At 29.0% G+C, this 17,201-nt stretch overlaps 2 protein-coding genes across 4 annotated transcripts; both read right to left on the bottom strand.

Moving 5' to 3' along the window:
* Positions 1-5,197: 5,197 nt before the first annotated feature.
* Positions 5,198-7,265, bottom strand: LOC117178866 (tropomyosin-2-like). The gene is made up of 6 exons (XM_033370379.1): positions 7,026-7,265; positions 6,540-6,673; positions 5,819-6,007; positions 5,659-5,734; positions 5,445-5,577; positions 5,198-5,370 (listed from the first exon to the last, which is right to left on the bottom strand). Exons 1-6 carry the CDS (start codon positions 7,263-7,265, stop codon positions 5,288-5,290), a joined length of 855 nt encoding a protein of 284 aa, XP_033226270.1. The 3' UTR covers positions 5,198-5,287.
* Positions 7,266-9,013: 1,748 nt separating this feature from the next.
* Positions 9,014-16,130, bottom strand: LOC117178832 (tropomyosin-2-like). Of its 3 annotated transcripts, none has more exons than XR_004467833.1 (7): positions 15,882-16,001; positions 14,955-15,252; positions 12,266-12,399; positions 10,134-10,396; positions 9,990-10,065; positions 9,761-9,893; positions 9,014-9,549 (listed from the first exon to the last, which is right to left on the bottom strand). XR_004467833.1 is itself a non-coding variant. In XM_033370332.1 (7 exons), the coding sequence occupies exons 2-7, from the start codon at positions 15,192-15,194 to the stop codon at positions 9,467-9,469; spliced, it is 855 nt and encodes a 284-aa protein (XP_033226223.1). In that variant the 5' UTR covers positions 15,195-15,252; positions 15,986-16,130; the 3' UTR covers positions 9,014-9,466. The 3 variants fall into 3 exon arrangements, 2 of the variants coding, with proteins under 2 accessions (XP_033226223.1, XP_033226222.1); XM_033370332.1 differs by having other exon boundaries at positions 10,208-10,396; positions 15,986-16,130; XM_033370331.1 differs by having other exon boundaries at positions 10,208-10,396.
* Positions 16,131-17,201: the final 1,071 nt, after the last annotated feature.

The raw sequence follows: 17,201 nt of genomic DNA, 5'->3' as shown, positions 1-17,201 counted from the left end.
TAAAGCCGGATGAATATACTAATTTTTTATTAAAGTTAGTTCCATTCTTTTGGAAATTTGTTGGGCCTTTAAATGTCTTTTCCACATCAATACATAAATTTTCGAAAACTCTGTGTATGTGTGCAATCTTAAAATCAGGTAAGAGACACGACGAGGTTTGCGTTTATGCGTGTGAATGAAAAAATGCGTGCGAAAGAAAAAGTACGACTGGCACGAATTTTGCTAAACGACAATTTGCTCAGGACGCTGCGAATCGTTCCGCGTGACTATTCTGGAGAAAACAATTTTTTGAGAAACCAGAATAATTATTTCAATTTTTAAGATTTATATAAATTGTATCTAAATAGGGCTTCCTTTTTTGAAAAAAATGATTAAATTATTTTTTCGCAGGAAACTTTATTTTACAATAGCAAAATATTTTAAAAACAAGAACAGATATCAAAACTTTAAAAATCGGTATACCATAACTTATCAGTAATATTTATTTTTATTAGAAATATATCAATATTATAATTCTATAGTTTTATCAGATTTTTTCAATGAAGGAAGAGTGTGTGTATATATACTGCCAAAGTGTACACTACTTTGATCAAAACTGACAATGATGAGTCCAACTTGTTTGTATTAATTATTGAATTAGCGCCGTTTCCTAACATAAATATTAATTACAAAGAATTTTGGAATGGCTGCCCAATAGCCAGTGGGTGACCCATCTGAGACCAAAGACTTACTTGTTAGGGTGTATTGAAAAAAAAAATTACAAATCTTAACTCTCTAGAACTACAAAGTTTAACTCAGGATCTCTTATAATCCATTAAAAAATGTTGTTTTACTGATTTACATTTTTTGGTTTTTTTAAGTGGTTTATTTCACCTTTTCTTTTTATTCTGTATGGGATTTCATAATCTTTTCAAATCCATCGGATAATTTGAGAAACGTACAAAATTAACCAGATGACGGTAGTTTTTCAACAAAATGTTAGATATGGGGTTTCACGATTTTTTTAAACGATAAGAACAATAGAAATTAACTTGAATCTTTTTTAACTTTGCCTGTGGAATTTTTCATAAATTATTATGTACTTTGATTTTTAAAAATGTTGTTATATGGCCGTTAATATATGTGTTGGACTTTGTATTCGTATGAAATAGTCGATATAAGAACATTATAGTATCGTTTATTCTTCTAATACTTAAACTTAAAGCGTAACATCTAATATGATTGATACTAACATTTGATTCAAACTATTTTAAGTGCTAACCCAACAAATTTAATTTATTTAATTTAATTTATTTTTTAAATGGCCTCTCTTATTTTAATTAAAATCGCCGCCATTTTGTTTATTTCGAACTTTCAGTTATCCTAATTAGTTGAAATGTACAAGATTACATAATCGATTTTTCAATCATTTTTAGGACGCGATCCAAAAAGTTTTTTAATGTGAAAATGAATCTTCACATCAAATGCTTTTGTAACAAATTTGAGCAAAAATTGAATGTGCAAAAATTATTTCTTCCAGTGGGTTATAAAAGTTACAAAACGTATCTTCATTTTTATTTCCCTTCAAAGTTGCATTATAATTGAGTGATAAATCAATTAATAATTCTACACTATTTATGAGAGATCCCAAATGTAAGCTTTTTAGATCGCAGGGCACTTTTTATTCTTACAGTTTTAATTTTCTAGTCCATCCTATTATTCGTATCAACAGAGTTTCCGATGCGCACAGGATACAAATTGGGGACAATAGAATGAGATGATAAAAAATAAAATAAAGACTAGTGATTTGCAAACTGGAGGTGGGCATTAGTATGGAAATGAATCAAAGGGAGAATAAAAAAGATTGTAGAGAGGATCTTTAACGTTGGGCTCTGTTGCATTGTAAAGTTTATATAATACGTACGTATAAACGTTGATTATTTAGATCCGTTAATATCATGTAAGACTTCTATTTGTATGTGAGAGAAGACCGACACCGGAAACGAGAATTTGTTGTCATTTCCGTGCATTCGTCGTTTTCAATTTTATAAATTTCTTCTAAAAGAAAAATGTTATCTGATTTTAGCTACTTTCAGATTTTATCCAGGTTTTTGAAAATGGAAAGTTATTTCAAAAATATTTTCTCATTTCTTCGAATTTATCAAATTTGAAGAATATTGTGTCTTAAGAAAAATGTAATTTTTCTTTAAAAACTCTCATTTTAAGGAATATCAAAATAAACGACGAAAATACGATGGACTGCAAACCTACACGTAGATAAATATTATATTACATGTATATAAGAGAAGAAGCACGCAAATCAAACTTGAACTAATTATGATCCTAATCGTGCGTCGACTGTTTATTCCAGGCGGGTTTTTGGCCCGCCACAATTTTTATACATTATTTTTTAATGTCGAATAAGTCTCCGACCGACTACACCACCAATCTTTTTTCTACGATACTTGGTCGATAAATAAGGGTTCATGCGATAATTACTAATTCTGGGACAGAGTAAGAGAGGTGAGCTCAAAGTTCAATCGAATGCAAATCAAACGAACTATTAATTACTATTGTTGTGGCAATATGATTGCAACAATTACTGTGTACAAAATGTTGATGTGGAAGTAGTGGTGTTAAAATTAGGTACTTCAAAACAGCAGCATGTCAAAAATTTAGTTAGCATTTAGTTTTTATTAATTTCTTACTTCAAATGTACGTGGAAACAGGCGTTAGTACCCTCATTCAATATGTTTTTGTCTGGGCCCTAAACCCAGTTTACACATTAATTCTAAGTTACGAATTAATAATAATGCCTTATTTAAACCAAATGCAAACTTAAATAGGCCAGACAGCGAAGCTCTAATAGATTTTCTGCTTTGTTGGCTCAAAATTTCAACGACATGTTTTCTTTGGTATAAGAATATGACGGAAAATAAATACGGGCTGGTCAGTATTACGTGACGTTATAGAATACCAATTATCCCTAATTAGCGAATAGTACTTTAGGGGCCATCCCGAGGGGCAAATCACTCTCGAATCAGTGTAATTAATGCAAAGAATTACTGTAAATAATAAAGGCGATACGGAATCATTGTGAGTTTAATGCGAGGTTTAATGTAACTCGTTATTTAGAAAGATCAGTAAGAAGCATAAAGAAAATAAGGTATTTTCCGTAACAGGAACGCAAATTTAAGGAAGAGAATGAAAATAGTGTTCGGAACGTGAATAACGTACGAAATAACGAAAATAGTGTATCGCGCTGTCTCATAAAGCGTCTCATAAAACGCGTCAATGAAAAAGCTGTGTGTTAACTGTGTGAATTTGTATCACGTCCTATTTTGAAACAGTCAGAGAGTAATTAGTTAATTATAATCAATTTCGTAAAATATGTAACATTGAAAAATAAAGCAAAAATCACAACGTTTGCTGGGGAGTAAGACATAATTACTAGTTTTTTTGTACTTGTTCATTTTTATTTTTTTTTTTTTTATGTAAAAATGGAAATCATCGATCAAATACTCAAATCTTATAAAGTAATAATCAATTATTGATGAATAAAAATAAAATGATAGGGTGTCTAATATGCGGAAATTTAAGGAAATCCGGGAATCGTCCGGGAACTTGAAAAAATCCAGGAATTGACCTGAATTTTATTTTTGGTGCGGGAAGCGTATTCCATTTCCTCATAATTTATAGTTTTTTCTTGTGCCTTTGACCTACTTGCGCTACTTTTTTCTTACTTAAAATTCAAATTAAAAAAAAATTAAATTTTTTAAATAAATTTTCACATCACAATCGAGTAAATTACGTATTAGTTTGGTTGAACATTGTTTAACCTGAAAATGTAATTATCAAATTTTTTGTGGACAATTTATCTTTTTAAATGCAAAGTCACCTTTTTTGGTAGAAATTAATCTTCCCAGTTGAAAACTTATTTTGTGGTCGAAATTATTATTATTCTAGTTACAAAATCATCATTTTATTTATAACTCTGTTTTAAAATGTGAATGCTTTTTTAATATTGGTTTTTTTTATCATGAAAAGTTTTCTTTCACTGAAAATTTGATTACTCCAATTGAACAATTCATTTGTTGCCATTGAATTCATTTGCTAATTTGAAAGTTCACCCGAAATTCGGGTGTAATTGGATTTTTATTATTTTGTATTTTTGGATGTGGAAGTTCTAGGTTTACGTAAGGTAGCACCTCCACAAGAAAACTAATTTTTTGAAAAAAGCAGAAGCGCAAAAATTTTATATAGCGTACAAAAAAAATCTCAAAAATAGGCCAAAATTCTGAGCTATGAGGAATTTCGAAATTTGGTTCTGGAGGTGCTAGATTAATGGACCGTCGAAAATATTGATTTGAAATTGTAATTATAATTATTTCATCGAGCTGAAAGTTAGAATTATTCGCCCTAGTTCCGCAAAACAAATTCCACATATTTACAAGTTTGTTTACAGATATATTATTAATGAAAGGAACAAAACACGAAAATGTCGACGAAAATACTAATAGGAAATCAAACTCAAATAATTTCTCAAACATAAGAAATAATTAATATAAGGTCCACTAAAAGTCAGAACGCTGCATAGTGCTATCACTGTATTCACACTATAAGTTTACGCGATTTGTAGTATGACGGTTTCAATTAAAGCGAATAAGGCGCGTACGTTCTTTTTAATGTCAATAACGTCAGTAAGGTGGACGTTAAATTTTAACGTTTAGGATGGCCCCTTAGAAGAAGATAAATTGATGCTTAACGCAAAATGATATTTGAACTTATGTCTTGAACCATTTTAGATTATAAAAAAAGTGTTTTTAGAAGTAATACAAGGAAAATTGATTGAATTTAAATTTTACTGAATTAAAATCATGCTGCTGGCTTGTAGAAGACGAGATGGAGTGTGTGCTTACCCGAGGACCCGAAATTCGGTTTAAGATGACCAATCGATTAAAAAATGTATCTAGTCTGGAGAATTTCCTCGTTGTGAGAATAAAAATGTGAGTATGAACGAGTAATGCTCGTGAGAATTCTTAACTGTATTAAAGCAATACAACGTTGTGGAAGCATTGTGTTGAATATAGAAACGAATCAATAAACTGATATCGTATAAAGCTCTCCGAGATGTTTCTACTTTTTTAAGCCATATCTTGTTGTTGAAAGAATTTTATTGTGATATTTACTTACCTAAAGAGTTACAACTTCAAATTAATATTATTATTAAAGTAAGGAGGCTTGTATTTTTGAACATTTTTTTAGTAAGATTTTCTTTCTTTAAATAAGAATGAATATGTAGAATATCCTAATATCCAGTAAGTGTCGAAAAGGTAGAGTCCAAATCGTCACAGATGTATCGAAATTTAGCTTTCTCTTTGCGCAGACGATCTAAAGAAATATTTTTATTATAAATTTTGTTCTCTACAAAATGTATATAAAATAATTTAGTTTTATATAGAGACCTTCTCTCATTTCCAGTTCTTCCATATAAGATTTGACTGATTTTTCGGCGAAAATGGCTCGTTTTTCTGACTCCTTCAATTTATCTTTGAGACTCGCGAGCTGTTCTTTGAATTCTTCAACCCTCTGATTAGCCTTTTAGAAAAAATAGAAATTATGCGATATAAGAAGAAAAAAATAAAATGAATAGAAAGTATTTATATGCATATGGTTTACTTTTTCTTCAGATACTTCCAAAGATCTGAGGATGTTCCCAACAATGAAAAGCTCATCTTCACGTTCAGCGATTTTTCTGAAATAAAATAATCTTTTATGGTAATAATGTTTTATAATATAGACTTATATATTTAAATTATTTAAGTAAAAAGTTACATACGATTCACTGGTTTTGACCCTGTCTTCAGCAATTTCTAGTTCATCTTCAACGAAAGCTAGTTTCCTGGATATTTCATCCGATTTATTATCTGCATCCTCGGCAATGATTCTTGCTTCTCTTAATTTATCAGTCAACTGATCCATTCTTTCTTCATCCTGTTTGCTCCTTGTTTCCAAAACCTTGCAGATTCTAAAATTAAATTATTATATAATTTTAGACTTCTAAGATTTGTCTATACAAAATTAAGCCCTTCCCCATTGAAATCTTGACTAATTAAAAAAAATTAGGAAACATCGCAAATATCTTTAATTCAAAACAAGTAGCAAGAAAAATCAAAACACACACTTCATCCTTTCGGCAATCTTGAAAAATTTGTAAAAGAATTGTGAAAAAATGTCTAAATAAAAAACTTATATGAACAGAAAAATGTAAGAAATTCAATTTACAATTTGTTTATTAATAAGGCTAGCTAAAAATAAAATGTTCAGAATGTTTTAATTTCTAAATAATTAAATAATAAAAAATGAAGCAAATAATTGCGTTAAGAATCTCGTTATATTAACTCAAGTTTTTTGACTATAATAAAATTCCTTAAGATTAAGATTAAAAATGTAGAAAAATCGTCAAATTAAGCAGTGACAATGTTTTTGAACTGTTCCATCATAAAGTTGTACTCCAAATTTAAAAATGTGATAAAATTTTATATTTATCAAAGACAAACCTTTTAGCGTCCTCGGCAGTCTCCAAAGCTTTCGTAAGTTTTGCTTGAGCAGTCAATCGTCGTTCCTCAGACTTTTCTAGATTTGCCACGCATTGTTGCATTTTTCTATTCAGCATAGCCAATTCAGATTGTGCCTATTAAAAGTAAAAAATAAAATAAAATAAAAAATCTTCTATTTATTAAAAAATACTTTAATCTCGATAAATATTTGTAATGAAAATATGTTCGAATTCTCATTTAGTTATTAATAAACATATTTATATTTAGGTTTAATTTTGGGATTCTTAAACTGTTGTAACAGCTTAAGAAACTAAAATTTGATTTGATAATTACTATAGTATGTAATTCACATTTTAAATTGTGAATTTTTCTTTATCTTTAACAAATAATAAAATGTCTTTAATTCTTGATCAGTTTTATAACTTTTTCAAACTAAGCTTTGCGCTAATTCTGATTTAAAATGAAACATCCGAAAATTCAACTAACAGATAAGAAAGCCTTTTCCTTCCTCTCCAAATTCAAATTCGACTGAACAAGTTGACTTTTATTAAGTTTCAAATCTTGCTGCATCTGCATTAATTTTTTAGCCAGCTCTCGAACTTCATCCATCAATTTTTCTTCTCTTCTATTAGCTGCCTTAGATTGTTGATCACAAACATCAGCTCTCTCTAAGGCAAGATCCTTTTCAATCTTCAAAGTCTGCAATCTCTTCTTAATCGCATTCATTGCACTAAATTCTATTCTTCACAATTAATTAAAAATAAATTATCCGCATTAAATTTAAATATGATAAGTCAATTTCCACTCTTTCCACTGATCAATAAAATATCAACTTTTTGTACAAATTAAAATTCTCCTTGATTTTATTATAATAAATTTGCTTAAATATTAAAGAGCTACTGATTTTCACTAACTTTCAAATCAAAGGCTTACGGGTTACTGTACTCGAAGACCGAAGTGATCGTTGCTTTATAGACTCGAAGTAATGCAAAAGAACAACGCTGTCGAACTCTTTACTTAGACTAGAACGAATTCCCTGACTTCTTCGCATGCCTTTAAACGTTTCAAATTTTTACTGAACGATCTTTTGCAGGTCTACAATCTTTATTTATTTAATTTAAATTAATTATTTAAGAATGATTTTATTTTCTAATTTTAGCTTGAAAGTTAAGTACAGAAATACAAATTTCAAAATGGAATAAATTCAAATTAGCAACCTTCAAGAATAGACAACCTGTAAATTATTCAAAATGTAATTGAATAAACTTGAAAATATTTTATTTTCGGGCCTTCAGTTATATACGTATACCTATACCCATACCTGTATATGACCTATATAAAGTTTCACTACAAAGCCTCAAAAATAGTAAAATTTTAATCTGAAAGAGTTCAAGATCTCATCATTTTCAATTTGATGGACTACAGGCAAATTTGAAGTTTTATTTTATAATGCCCATACAAGATTTTTATCCAAAAAAAAATAAATGTATCCGAAATGCAAGTTTACCAAGTTCAAAAATGTTAAGTACATTTAAGGCATGAAAACCCAAAATTCAACAGATTCAAAATAACAAAAATCTTTCTGATTAGATATCTTCAGTATTTTTAAACTTAAAATTCACGTCTACAAAACTGAAAAATTTGAAACTTGAGTTTTTCAGAATACATAACTCAAAATTACTAATTTAAAACCAAATGATTTCAAATTAGACTTTTTTACTCAAATGTGACTCAAAAGAACTGTTCCGAATGAAATACTGACATCGTTTGGTAGAAAAATGATACAATCCTTTTTTTAAACCAAACTAAACTAAAAAGTATTATGCATTTTTTGAAAGAAAAATTCGATTTTCGAAAAAAAATATTATAAAGACAAAAGTTTTTCCTGTGGAAACCATTTTTAACGACCTAGAAAGTTTGACCATTTTCTCCACACGTTTTTGAACTTAAGGATGAAAATATTCTTTTAACATTATTTTAGAAATTCAATTAAATTAAATCGCTAAACAATTTAACTCATTTTTTTTTATTTTTGAATTAATATAACTTTATTTAATAAAACTTAAAGGACATATTCTTCACCCGGAAAATTATTTCATAAAAACTCTGAATTTTAACTTAATTAAAAACATACTTTATGTGCAAAAATCGAAAATATTTTTAATCTTCAATTTTTAGAAGTACCTATTTGAATTTTTTCGGTATATGTGGGAGTGGGGGGAGAGAAAACAACAATAATTACAACTCAAGAAAGTTTTTAAATTATTACTTAACACAAATTTCGAAAGAAGAATGTTCACCTTAGATAAAATTGAAAATATGACAAATTTCCTCATTTACGTGACTATACCTCAGCATTATGTGCTTTATTTTATTAAACTTTTCCTGGCGTCGTAATTAATTGTATTCTACTATTTTCTTTCCTTTTGAAATAAAACAAATGAATCTTACCTCTACAGGAAGAGAAACATCCGTTCAGATTCTTGAATGGTATTTATTGAAAATACAGATTTACGTACAGCATTAAAAACCTAACGAGATTTAGGAAAATATGATATATACCTTAAGGGCGAGATTGGTGTATCAAGACTTCCACGATTGTTCCTGAAAAATAAACGAAATCGTCAGACCAACAACTGACCTTCATTCATAGACAATTGATCTTGGCTGAACAGCATATGAAGCGAAGCGATAATGATTGCTAACAATAAAATAATCAAACGCGATGCACTCCTAATTCTTAAACAAAGCATCCAAAAGCTCTAGAAGCTTTGATCTTATAGCAAATTTGTGCCTATTGTAGTTTATCGCAGCAGAAAACATGAAAGCAGCGTATCGAAAGAAAGCGATAAGCATTTTCATTTTGAATAGCGAACGCAAGAGAAGCGCAAGAGTAAAAAAGTTAGTAATCTTAAGTTTGCTGTGCACTAGAATCCCGTCATTTCAGCGTAGGTCAAGTCCAGATCGTCGCACATCGCCCTGTACTTTTCCTTTTCTTCTCTCAGTTCGTCTGCAATAATAAATAAAAATTAGATGTGCGAATAACGAGAAATACAAGAAAAAAATTATACATTGCATTTTTCTAACAAATAAATATCTACGAACTATTGCGAACTTATTATTATTATTATTATTATTATTATTATTATTATTATTATTATTATTATTATTATTATTTCGACATGTTAAAATTTCACCATCTAAATAAAATGATTCGCTACCTTCTTTTCTGTCCACCTCTCTCATAAGCGCCTTCACTGTCCTCTCAGCATGTATAGCTCGCTTTTCTGTCATCTTAAACTGTAGTTTCGTATCCTTCAATTCCTGCTTGAATTCCTCCACTCGGCGGTTAGCCTAAAACAATGTACGATTTTTAGAAACAAGATCCAATTTACAAATAAAAAGTATCAAAAATGTCAAGAACGAAAGTGAAATATTGTGAGAAATTACTTTTTCTTCTGAGACTTCCAAAGACTTGACAATATTTTGCACAATGAAGAGCTCATCCTCTCGTTCAATAATTTTCCTGCAAGCAGAAAGGAAGAGGTAAAAGAAAAAAGGTTGATGACCCGGGGAAGAATTTTGGAAACGCACTTATGCAGGGACTGCTTCCTGATTGTGAGTTTAATTTTAGCCCATACTTTGGACACCGTAAAACAAATACTGACGCTTCACTAGTCTTCACTCTCTCCTCCGCAGCTTCTAGTTCTTCTTCAACAAACTGCAGCTTCCTCGAAATTTCTTCAGATTTTGAGTCGGCGTCCTCGGCAATTAATCTTGCATCTTTCAGCTCATTTGACAGTTTTTCCGTTCTCTCTTCGTCCTGCTTACTCCTTTCTTCCAGCACTTTACACATTCTGGAATAAATAAATGATTTACCATCAAGAATAAAATTCCAAATTCATAAAAAAAATATATTATTCTCACCAATTAAAAAGAAACTTAAATACTATTTACATAAGGGTCGCCAATGTATTACACAACCCTTTTTTGGACGATTTTTCGACTCTCCCTCCTCCCTTGTAACGTTAGTGTAACAATAGAGAAGAACAGTTTTTCCAATATAAGCACAACGTTTCACAGAGGCCGCAAAAATTCATTTTCCAAATTTCCTGATTTTCACCTGACTAATTTGCCATTTTCCCTGACCAATAGTAAGTAGTGTGGATTAATAATGTCACTAATGTTCTTTTGGGTTTAAAGGAATTCAAATCAATTTTAATTATAAGACTTCAAAACCATTCAACTTAAATTTGTAAAAATGTAAATAAATTAAAATAATTCAAAAATATGAAAAAATCATTAAATTTAGTAAGTTTGAAATCAGTCTACAAAAATTCAAGAAAAATGAATTTTAAACAAATATTATAATATCTCTTCCAATTTTGTAATCTCTGCCAAATTCCTCACTTCTTGTGATTAAACTCTTTAAAATCCATTGAAACTTTGCCAAGATCTTGGAAATTCCTCGGAATTCTTAAAAATACCAATAAATCCTCAAGATTCTTTGAAATACCTTAAAATTATTGAAATCTATTAATAAGTTCTGTGGATTTTTAAAAAGACTTTAAAAGAGTTCAAAAGCATTCACAAAAATTCAGAAAGGGGTAAATGAATTCAATAGGGATTAACCATTTAAGTAATAGTAAAATAAAATATCTTCAAGAAGTTACTAAAAGTCATTTGAGAAAAAGTCAACTAAAAGTAACTGAGTGGCAGTCTTGATTATTTTTGAAATTCCTAAAATTCACTTAATTTTGCCATTTTTTCAAAATCCCTGATATTTCCAAAATTTTACTAACCACCAAAGTTCCCTAACTTTTCCCTTATTTCCAAATTTTCCCATTTTTCTATGTGTGTAAAAATTATTGCCAATTTTACATTTGCACAGTTTTCAATGAAATATAATAATATAAAATCATATTATAGACAAAATGATTTTTTATGAAGTTAGGAATTTTTGAAATATCAATAAAAATAGAATAGAAACTTTATAACATTTAATAATACTAAGTTAAATTTTTTACTATTTTGACGTGGTCTAAGAACAAAATTTAAAAAATGTTTTGACTTTCAAAGATATAGAGGTATGTTTCTTCCGTTCGTATAGAAATAATTTTCTGAAAAATACTTCTAAAAAAAATTGTAAATAAGTGTCCCATTAACCAAATCCAGAAATACGTAATTTCTGTTGGTATCTCAAAAAATCCTTACTTGGTAAAAACATATTTTTTCGAAAATATAAATTAATATTGTTATTTGTTATCAAAGACTATATACCTGAAAAATTCGCAATAATTGTGGAACCCATATAGGAAATTTAATTTTGTATACTTTAAAATCATTCAAAGCCACTACGGTGGCCAAAAGTAACATCTGAACAATTTTTTTTAATCACAGCTATTCCTGATAAATAATCTGTTTCAATCTTCTCTACCCTCTTATATTATTTACTATTTGTTAAAGTAAATTATAAAACTTCAAAAAATTGTATGTAATATTCCGCGAACCATAATAGTCCCTCCTAAACCATCCCACCCTCCTGAAAGCGTGACGTGATATATGGACGTCTCCTTATCATACAAATAAACAAATAAACATATAAAAGTTATCGAATTTTAAATCGATTTTCTAATCATGAAACAGGGAAATAGAGTTACAGTTGAGAATTTTTATTCATAATCTAAAGACATATTATTTGTCTTCCTAAAATGCAATTTTCTCACCTTTTCGCGTCATCGGCGAGTTCAGATGCTCGTACAAATTTAATTGTAGCTATTCCACGCATTTCTTCCTTTTTCTGAAGTTGCTCCTCGATCTCCTGAACTCTTTTCGTCATGGAAGTTCGGTCTTGTTCCGCCTACAAGCAAATACATTGAAATAGTTTAAATTTAAATTTAATATAAAATACCCCTGTTAATGCTTGAAACTCAAAAATATACAACTTGAACTATTTAAATTAGATAAAAAATCATCAGTGCTTTAATTTATAATTTCATACGATTCAATATAATTCAACTTTTATAAATGTTTAGCGTTTCCCTTTTGAATTATCCACAATTTTACCATTTTATTAATTTTTCAATTGTAAGGCAAAAAGTGTGTAAAGTTCATATAAAAAAATATGTAGGAAGTAAGATAAACTTATTATTTTCCTTAGAAATGAGTTTAAAAATTCCCAATAAATGAGTTACAAAAGGGGATAATTCTATATGTATAAAGATTTATACAGTCTTCAGATTCGTAAATACTTTTTTTTCTATACAAGGTGAATCATCCCAATGTACAATTACCCCAAAATTTACGCTTGAATTCAAATTTTTTTAGAGTTACGAAAGGGGAAATTAAATTTTGAGACCATTTTTTTAACCTAAAGCGACTTCACCGATTTTAGTGGACGAAATATATGTTGTAATTTGACAATTCTCCATATAATTTGCAAAAAAATGCTGAATATAAGAATAGCTTTGAAAGTTTCAATTTTCAAAAGCTTTGATTTCTGCGGCGATTTTTTGAAATTACCACATCCATGCTATTTTAATTTAATAATTAATTATAGACAAACAATTTTTCCATTAATTAAGAAAAATTGTTTAATCATGACACACCACGCCGATTTGGGAGGGAGTGGTTTGCTAAAGCAAACAATATAAAGATGTTCGTTAAAAAATATAGATGTTGTAACCTAAAAAATATCAACAGGCACAAATAGACCAACTTTAACATCAATTTGAACGCCATACGTTTTTTCCATGCTTTCGTAGGTTCTTTTAAACTAGTTTTCAAACTAAATTTACTTTTTCATTTTCATCAATTGTAAATTTTACATTTTTTAATTTTAATTTTAAAATCTTCCATTTTCAACACCTTTAATTGTAAACCTTGAAGGTCTCCAATTTAAATATTATTTTACAAATTTTCTACCTTTTTTTATCTAAATTTATTCTATTTATTATCTATCCTTTATAACATTATATTTATAGTTTAAAATTTTAGAATGCGGAACTTATATTTGACAGAATTCTACAGTTGTATAAATATTAGGATGGTTTTTATTTATACTTAATGGATTTTTAAAATATTTTTCTGCTTTCAACCACCAGTTTTGCTTAAATGCCAAAAAAAAATTTCCGCTAAATTTAAGCAAAATCGGTAAATATTTGAGGGTCGCGCTAAGTCCATGAAGTTTCCCATTGATTTAACATGGGAAAAAGTCAGCTTTTTATAAATCTAATATTTAAACGCGATAACCTGTTACAAATAATTCCTTGTTTCAGTATATTGTTGAAAATTCCTCAGAGAATAAGAATCAATCATAAATTTTGAAGATGAATAATTTTAAGCCACTCGCAAGGGTCCCCAAAGAAAATCCCATAAGTGACAAACTTGAATTTTACGTAATATTGCGGTTTATTCACGCTTTTTAAACGTTTAAAAAATCATTAATCGGTCATTTAAAAATACCCAGTCATTTGTTAAGTAATATTCAATTGTTTGAACTATCTTAATTAGTTTAAACATTTTAAATTATTCTTATAAAGCTAAGTAGAACAAAAAATATTTCATTCTTTCAAAAATATATAAAATAAAATATTTAAACAAAAAATTGTTTAAATAATTTAAATTTGTTTAAACATCTACGAGTATTCATAATAAACAAATGAGTACTTAAAAATATTAAAATTGGTCGAAAATTTATTAAGATTAAATGTTTCTTTTTTAAATATTTTATTCATATTTTATTGTTATCATTTAATAAATAACTCATAAAGTCTAGAAAATATGTTCATTTCGCAAGTTAATTAAAAAATATATATATATTTAAACAAATTAATATTGTTTAAACAATTGAATATTAATTAACAAATGACTGTGTATTCTTAAATGACCGTTTAATGATTATTTACTTTTTTTAAACGTTTAAGAAGCGTGAATAAACCGCAATATTACGTAAAATTCAAATTTTGTCACTTACGGGGTTTTCTTTGGGGACTTATAAGTGTGACTTAAAATTATTCAACCTGAAAATTTATGATTGATTCTTATTCTCTGACGAATTCTGGACAATATACTGAAACACGGAATTATTTGTAACATATTATCGCGTTGAAATATTAGATTAACGAAAAACTGACTTTTCCCCATGTTAAATCAATGGGAAACTTCATGGTCTTTGCGCCACCCCTAAATATTAACCGATATTGCCCAAATTAGGAGTTTTTTGTTAGCATTCAAACAAAACGGGTGGAGGGAGGGGATAAACTCCAAAAGAGAAAAATAAAAGCATCCCTAAAAAATACAATTGTTTAGGGAGCATTTGTTTATTTTTGTGATGATTTGAATGTCAAATTGTTGAATTTTAATTAATTGTATAACATATAGATTTTTTTTATTAAAAAATAATGTTCCACTCACTTTTGCAAAAGCTTTCTCACATCTTTCTAATTCTGCTGAACGAGTTTCAAGGTTGGCCTTGGTTTCTTCAAAATCTCGTTCCATCTGAGCATGTTTTCTTTCTAAATCACGCACTTCTTCAAATAGCAAATCAGCTCGTAAATTTTCCTGACGGGCCTTCGCTTCATTTGTATCTACCGTTTCATTAGCACGGTCCATCTCCATTTTCAATGCTGCAATTCTTTTCTTAATCGCCTCCATGCTGTCGATTTATCAAATAGTTCTTCTCGCAGAATTTGCCGAAGGACGCCCCTCGAATCTGATATGAATCATAAATAAAAAATAATTATCGGTTCCGATTAAACATTCAAATTTAAAAAAATACTAAATTTGTCAAATGAATTAATTAATTGTTAAAAATTTATTAAAATATTTTTATTCATTGAATTTTGTTACATGAACTTCAACCTCCTAAATTCCGAGTCACTGTGTTTCGCAATTAGATTTTAGTCACTTGGAATCTAGATTGTTCACGTAACTTCAACAGATCGAATTAAAATTGACTTTTTCAAAAAGAAACTCTTTCAAAAATAGATTCACTTAATAAACAAAAGGCTAAACCTATATAAAGAAGTAAATAACTAAAAATCGTCCTAGATAAGACAATTCTGAATAAAATCGTTTTGTGTACGTTGTCCGTTTACAATTTCACATGTACACTTCCGAATTAAAAAAAAAAACACAACTTTAAAAAATCACAGTAGCCTCAAATTACAAAAACACTCATATCCACTGAGAATCCTTTCAAAAGAATTAACACTATTTACAATACTTCACGCAAAACACTAACCGTCCAAAAATGAGGCTATTTAAAAATAAAAATAAATAAAAAAGGCCGAAACCGGTTTCTATGAAATAAATTCTTGAAAAAAATAAATCACAAAGTACCGAGGGTGTCACGAAAATCGGGGTTTGTGCTCCGCCAGAGGAACTTAAACAGGATGTTTACAAGTCGTAATCGCTGAGTAAAATGTGCAAAAGAGGACACTCACTTTCGTCGAAGCGATGATCCGCGAGGAGAATGCACAACCGGATGCCTTCGAAAGCTAAGCTAAAATAAAACGAATCTGGCGGAGTGTCCCTCCTCGAACGCTTCGATCGAATCCAATTCTATAATTGCTTGGCGACTTTGGCTTTCGTCCCGATTTTCGCTTGGCTCTTTGCTGATCGAACCCTGTCGACTGCACTGACTCGCCGAAATGCGATCTCCACCCTTCCAAGCTATTTTCGGCTAAATTCGCTAAAAACTAGACTAAAAAAATGCTATTCTCTGTATTGAACTGTTTATTATTGCGACAATGCAAAATAATTAAGTACATAGTTGAAAAGAAATTACATTTTTAAAAACATTACAAGGAAAATAATACAACCTTCTTTCGCGCATTGAAACTCATGACTCCAAAGTGGGCATCGCCATCTTAATTTTTCAATTCAAATTGAAGTTAATAAAAACACTAACAATTTTAAAAAAAAATAGAAGTTATACTGAATTTTGCTAGTTTTGAACTCTTTTATACCGAAAAAATTTCTTGAGAAAATCCAAATTAGAGACAAAATTGAACAAAATGTATCTTCTAGCAAATATGATCTTATAAATCATTTTCGAAGAAAAAAAACTCGGCACTGACATTTAAATTTTGTGAAAAAAACTTGTACAAGGCGTATTAAATATGCAAACAATTATAAAATTGCAATGGAATGCAAAAGAACTCGTGGGAATTAAAAATAATTCAAAAGCAATCCAAATACGTCAAAGGAATTTAAGGAAATTGGGAAGAATATAAAAAAATTCAGAAGGATTCGAAAGAATTTAGAATGATTCAAACACAGTTTTACATCTGAATTAAGTAGTGATAACCCCTAATCTACAAGTTTCTAATAATCGATATTGAGGGATTATCCGTTAGCAATTTTCGACACACCTGAATTAAAAGTAGTTTAAAAGCTTCAAATGAGTTTTAAGAATTTAAAGAAATCAAAGAGATTCGAAAAAGTTAAATAATTCAAATAGTTTAAAGGAATTCCCAGATTTGAAAGAAACTCAAAGGAATTAAAATAAATTCAGAGAAAATCAAAGTATTAGAAGGGGTTCAAAGAGTTTTAAGGGATTTAAGAGATTTCAAAAAGAATTCAAGTAATTCTGAAGAATATGAAAGATTCAAAGGAATTTAATGATCTTCAACATAATTCGAAGAATTTAAAGAGTTT

Source organism: Belonocnema kinseyi, chromosome 8 (genome assembly GCF_010883055.1).
Source record: "Belonocnema kinseyi isolate 2016_QV_RU_SX_M_011 chromosome 8, B_treatae_v1, whole genome shotgun sequence".
Taxonomy (NCBI): Eukaryota; Metazoa; Arthropoda; class Insecta; order Hymenoptera; family Cynipidae; genus Belonocnema; species Belonocnema kinseyi.
Note: the sequence above shows the minus strand (reverse complement) of the source record. Positions and strands in the feature narration are given on the sequence as shown.

Bases quoted from the DNA above. Each gene is read 5' to 3' on its own strand.
- LOC117178866 (XM_033370379.1), bottom strand. From the start codon at position 7,265: ATGAATGCGATTAAGAAGAGATTGCAGACTTTGAAGATTGAAAAGGAT. The intron at 6,674-7,025 runs GTTAGTTGAATT...TACTTTTAATAG, and splicing joins AGGAAAAGGCTTTCTTATCT to GCACAATCTGAATTGGCTAT. The intron at 5,735-5,818 runs GTATGTAACTTT...ATTTTATTTCAG, and splicing joins AGGGTCAAAACCAGTGAATC to AAAAATCGCTGAACGTGAAG.
- LOC117178832 (XM_033370332.1), bottom strand. From the start codon at position 15,194: ATGGAGGCGATTAAGAAAAGAATTGCAGCATTGAAAATGGAGATGGAC. The intron at 10,066-10,207 runs GTCAGTATTTGT...TTCTGCTTGCAG, and splicing joins AGAGTGAAGACTAGTGAAGC to GAAAATTATTGAACGAGAGG. The intron at 9,894-9,989 runs GTAATTTCTCAC...ACATTGTTTTAG, and splicing joins TGGAAGTCTCAGAAGAAAAA to GCTAACCGCCGAGTGGAGGA.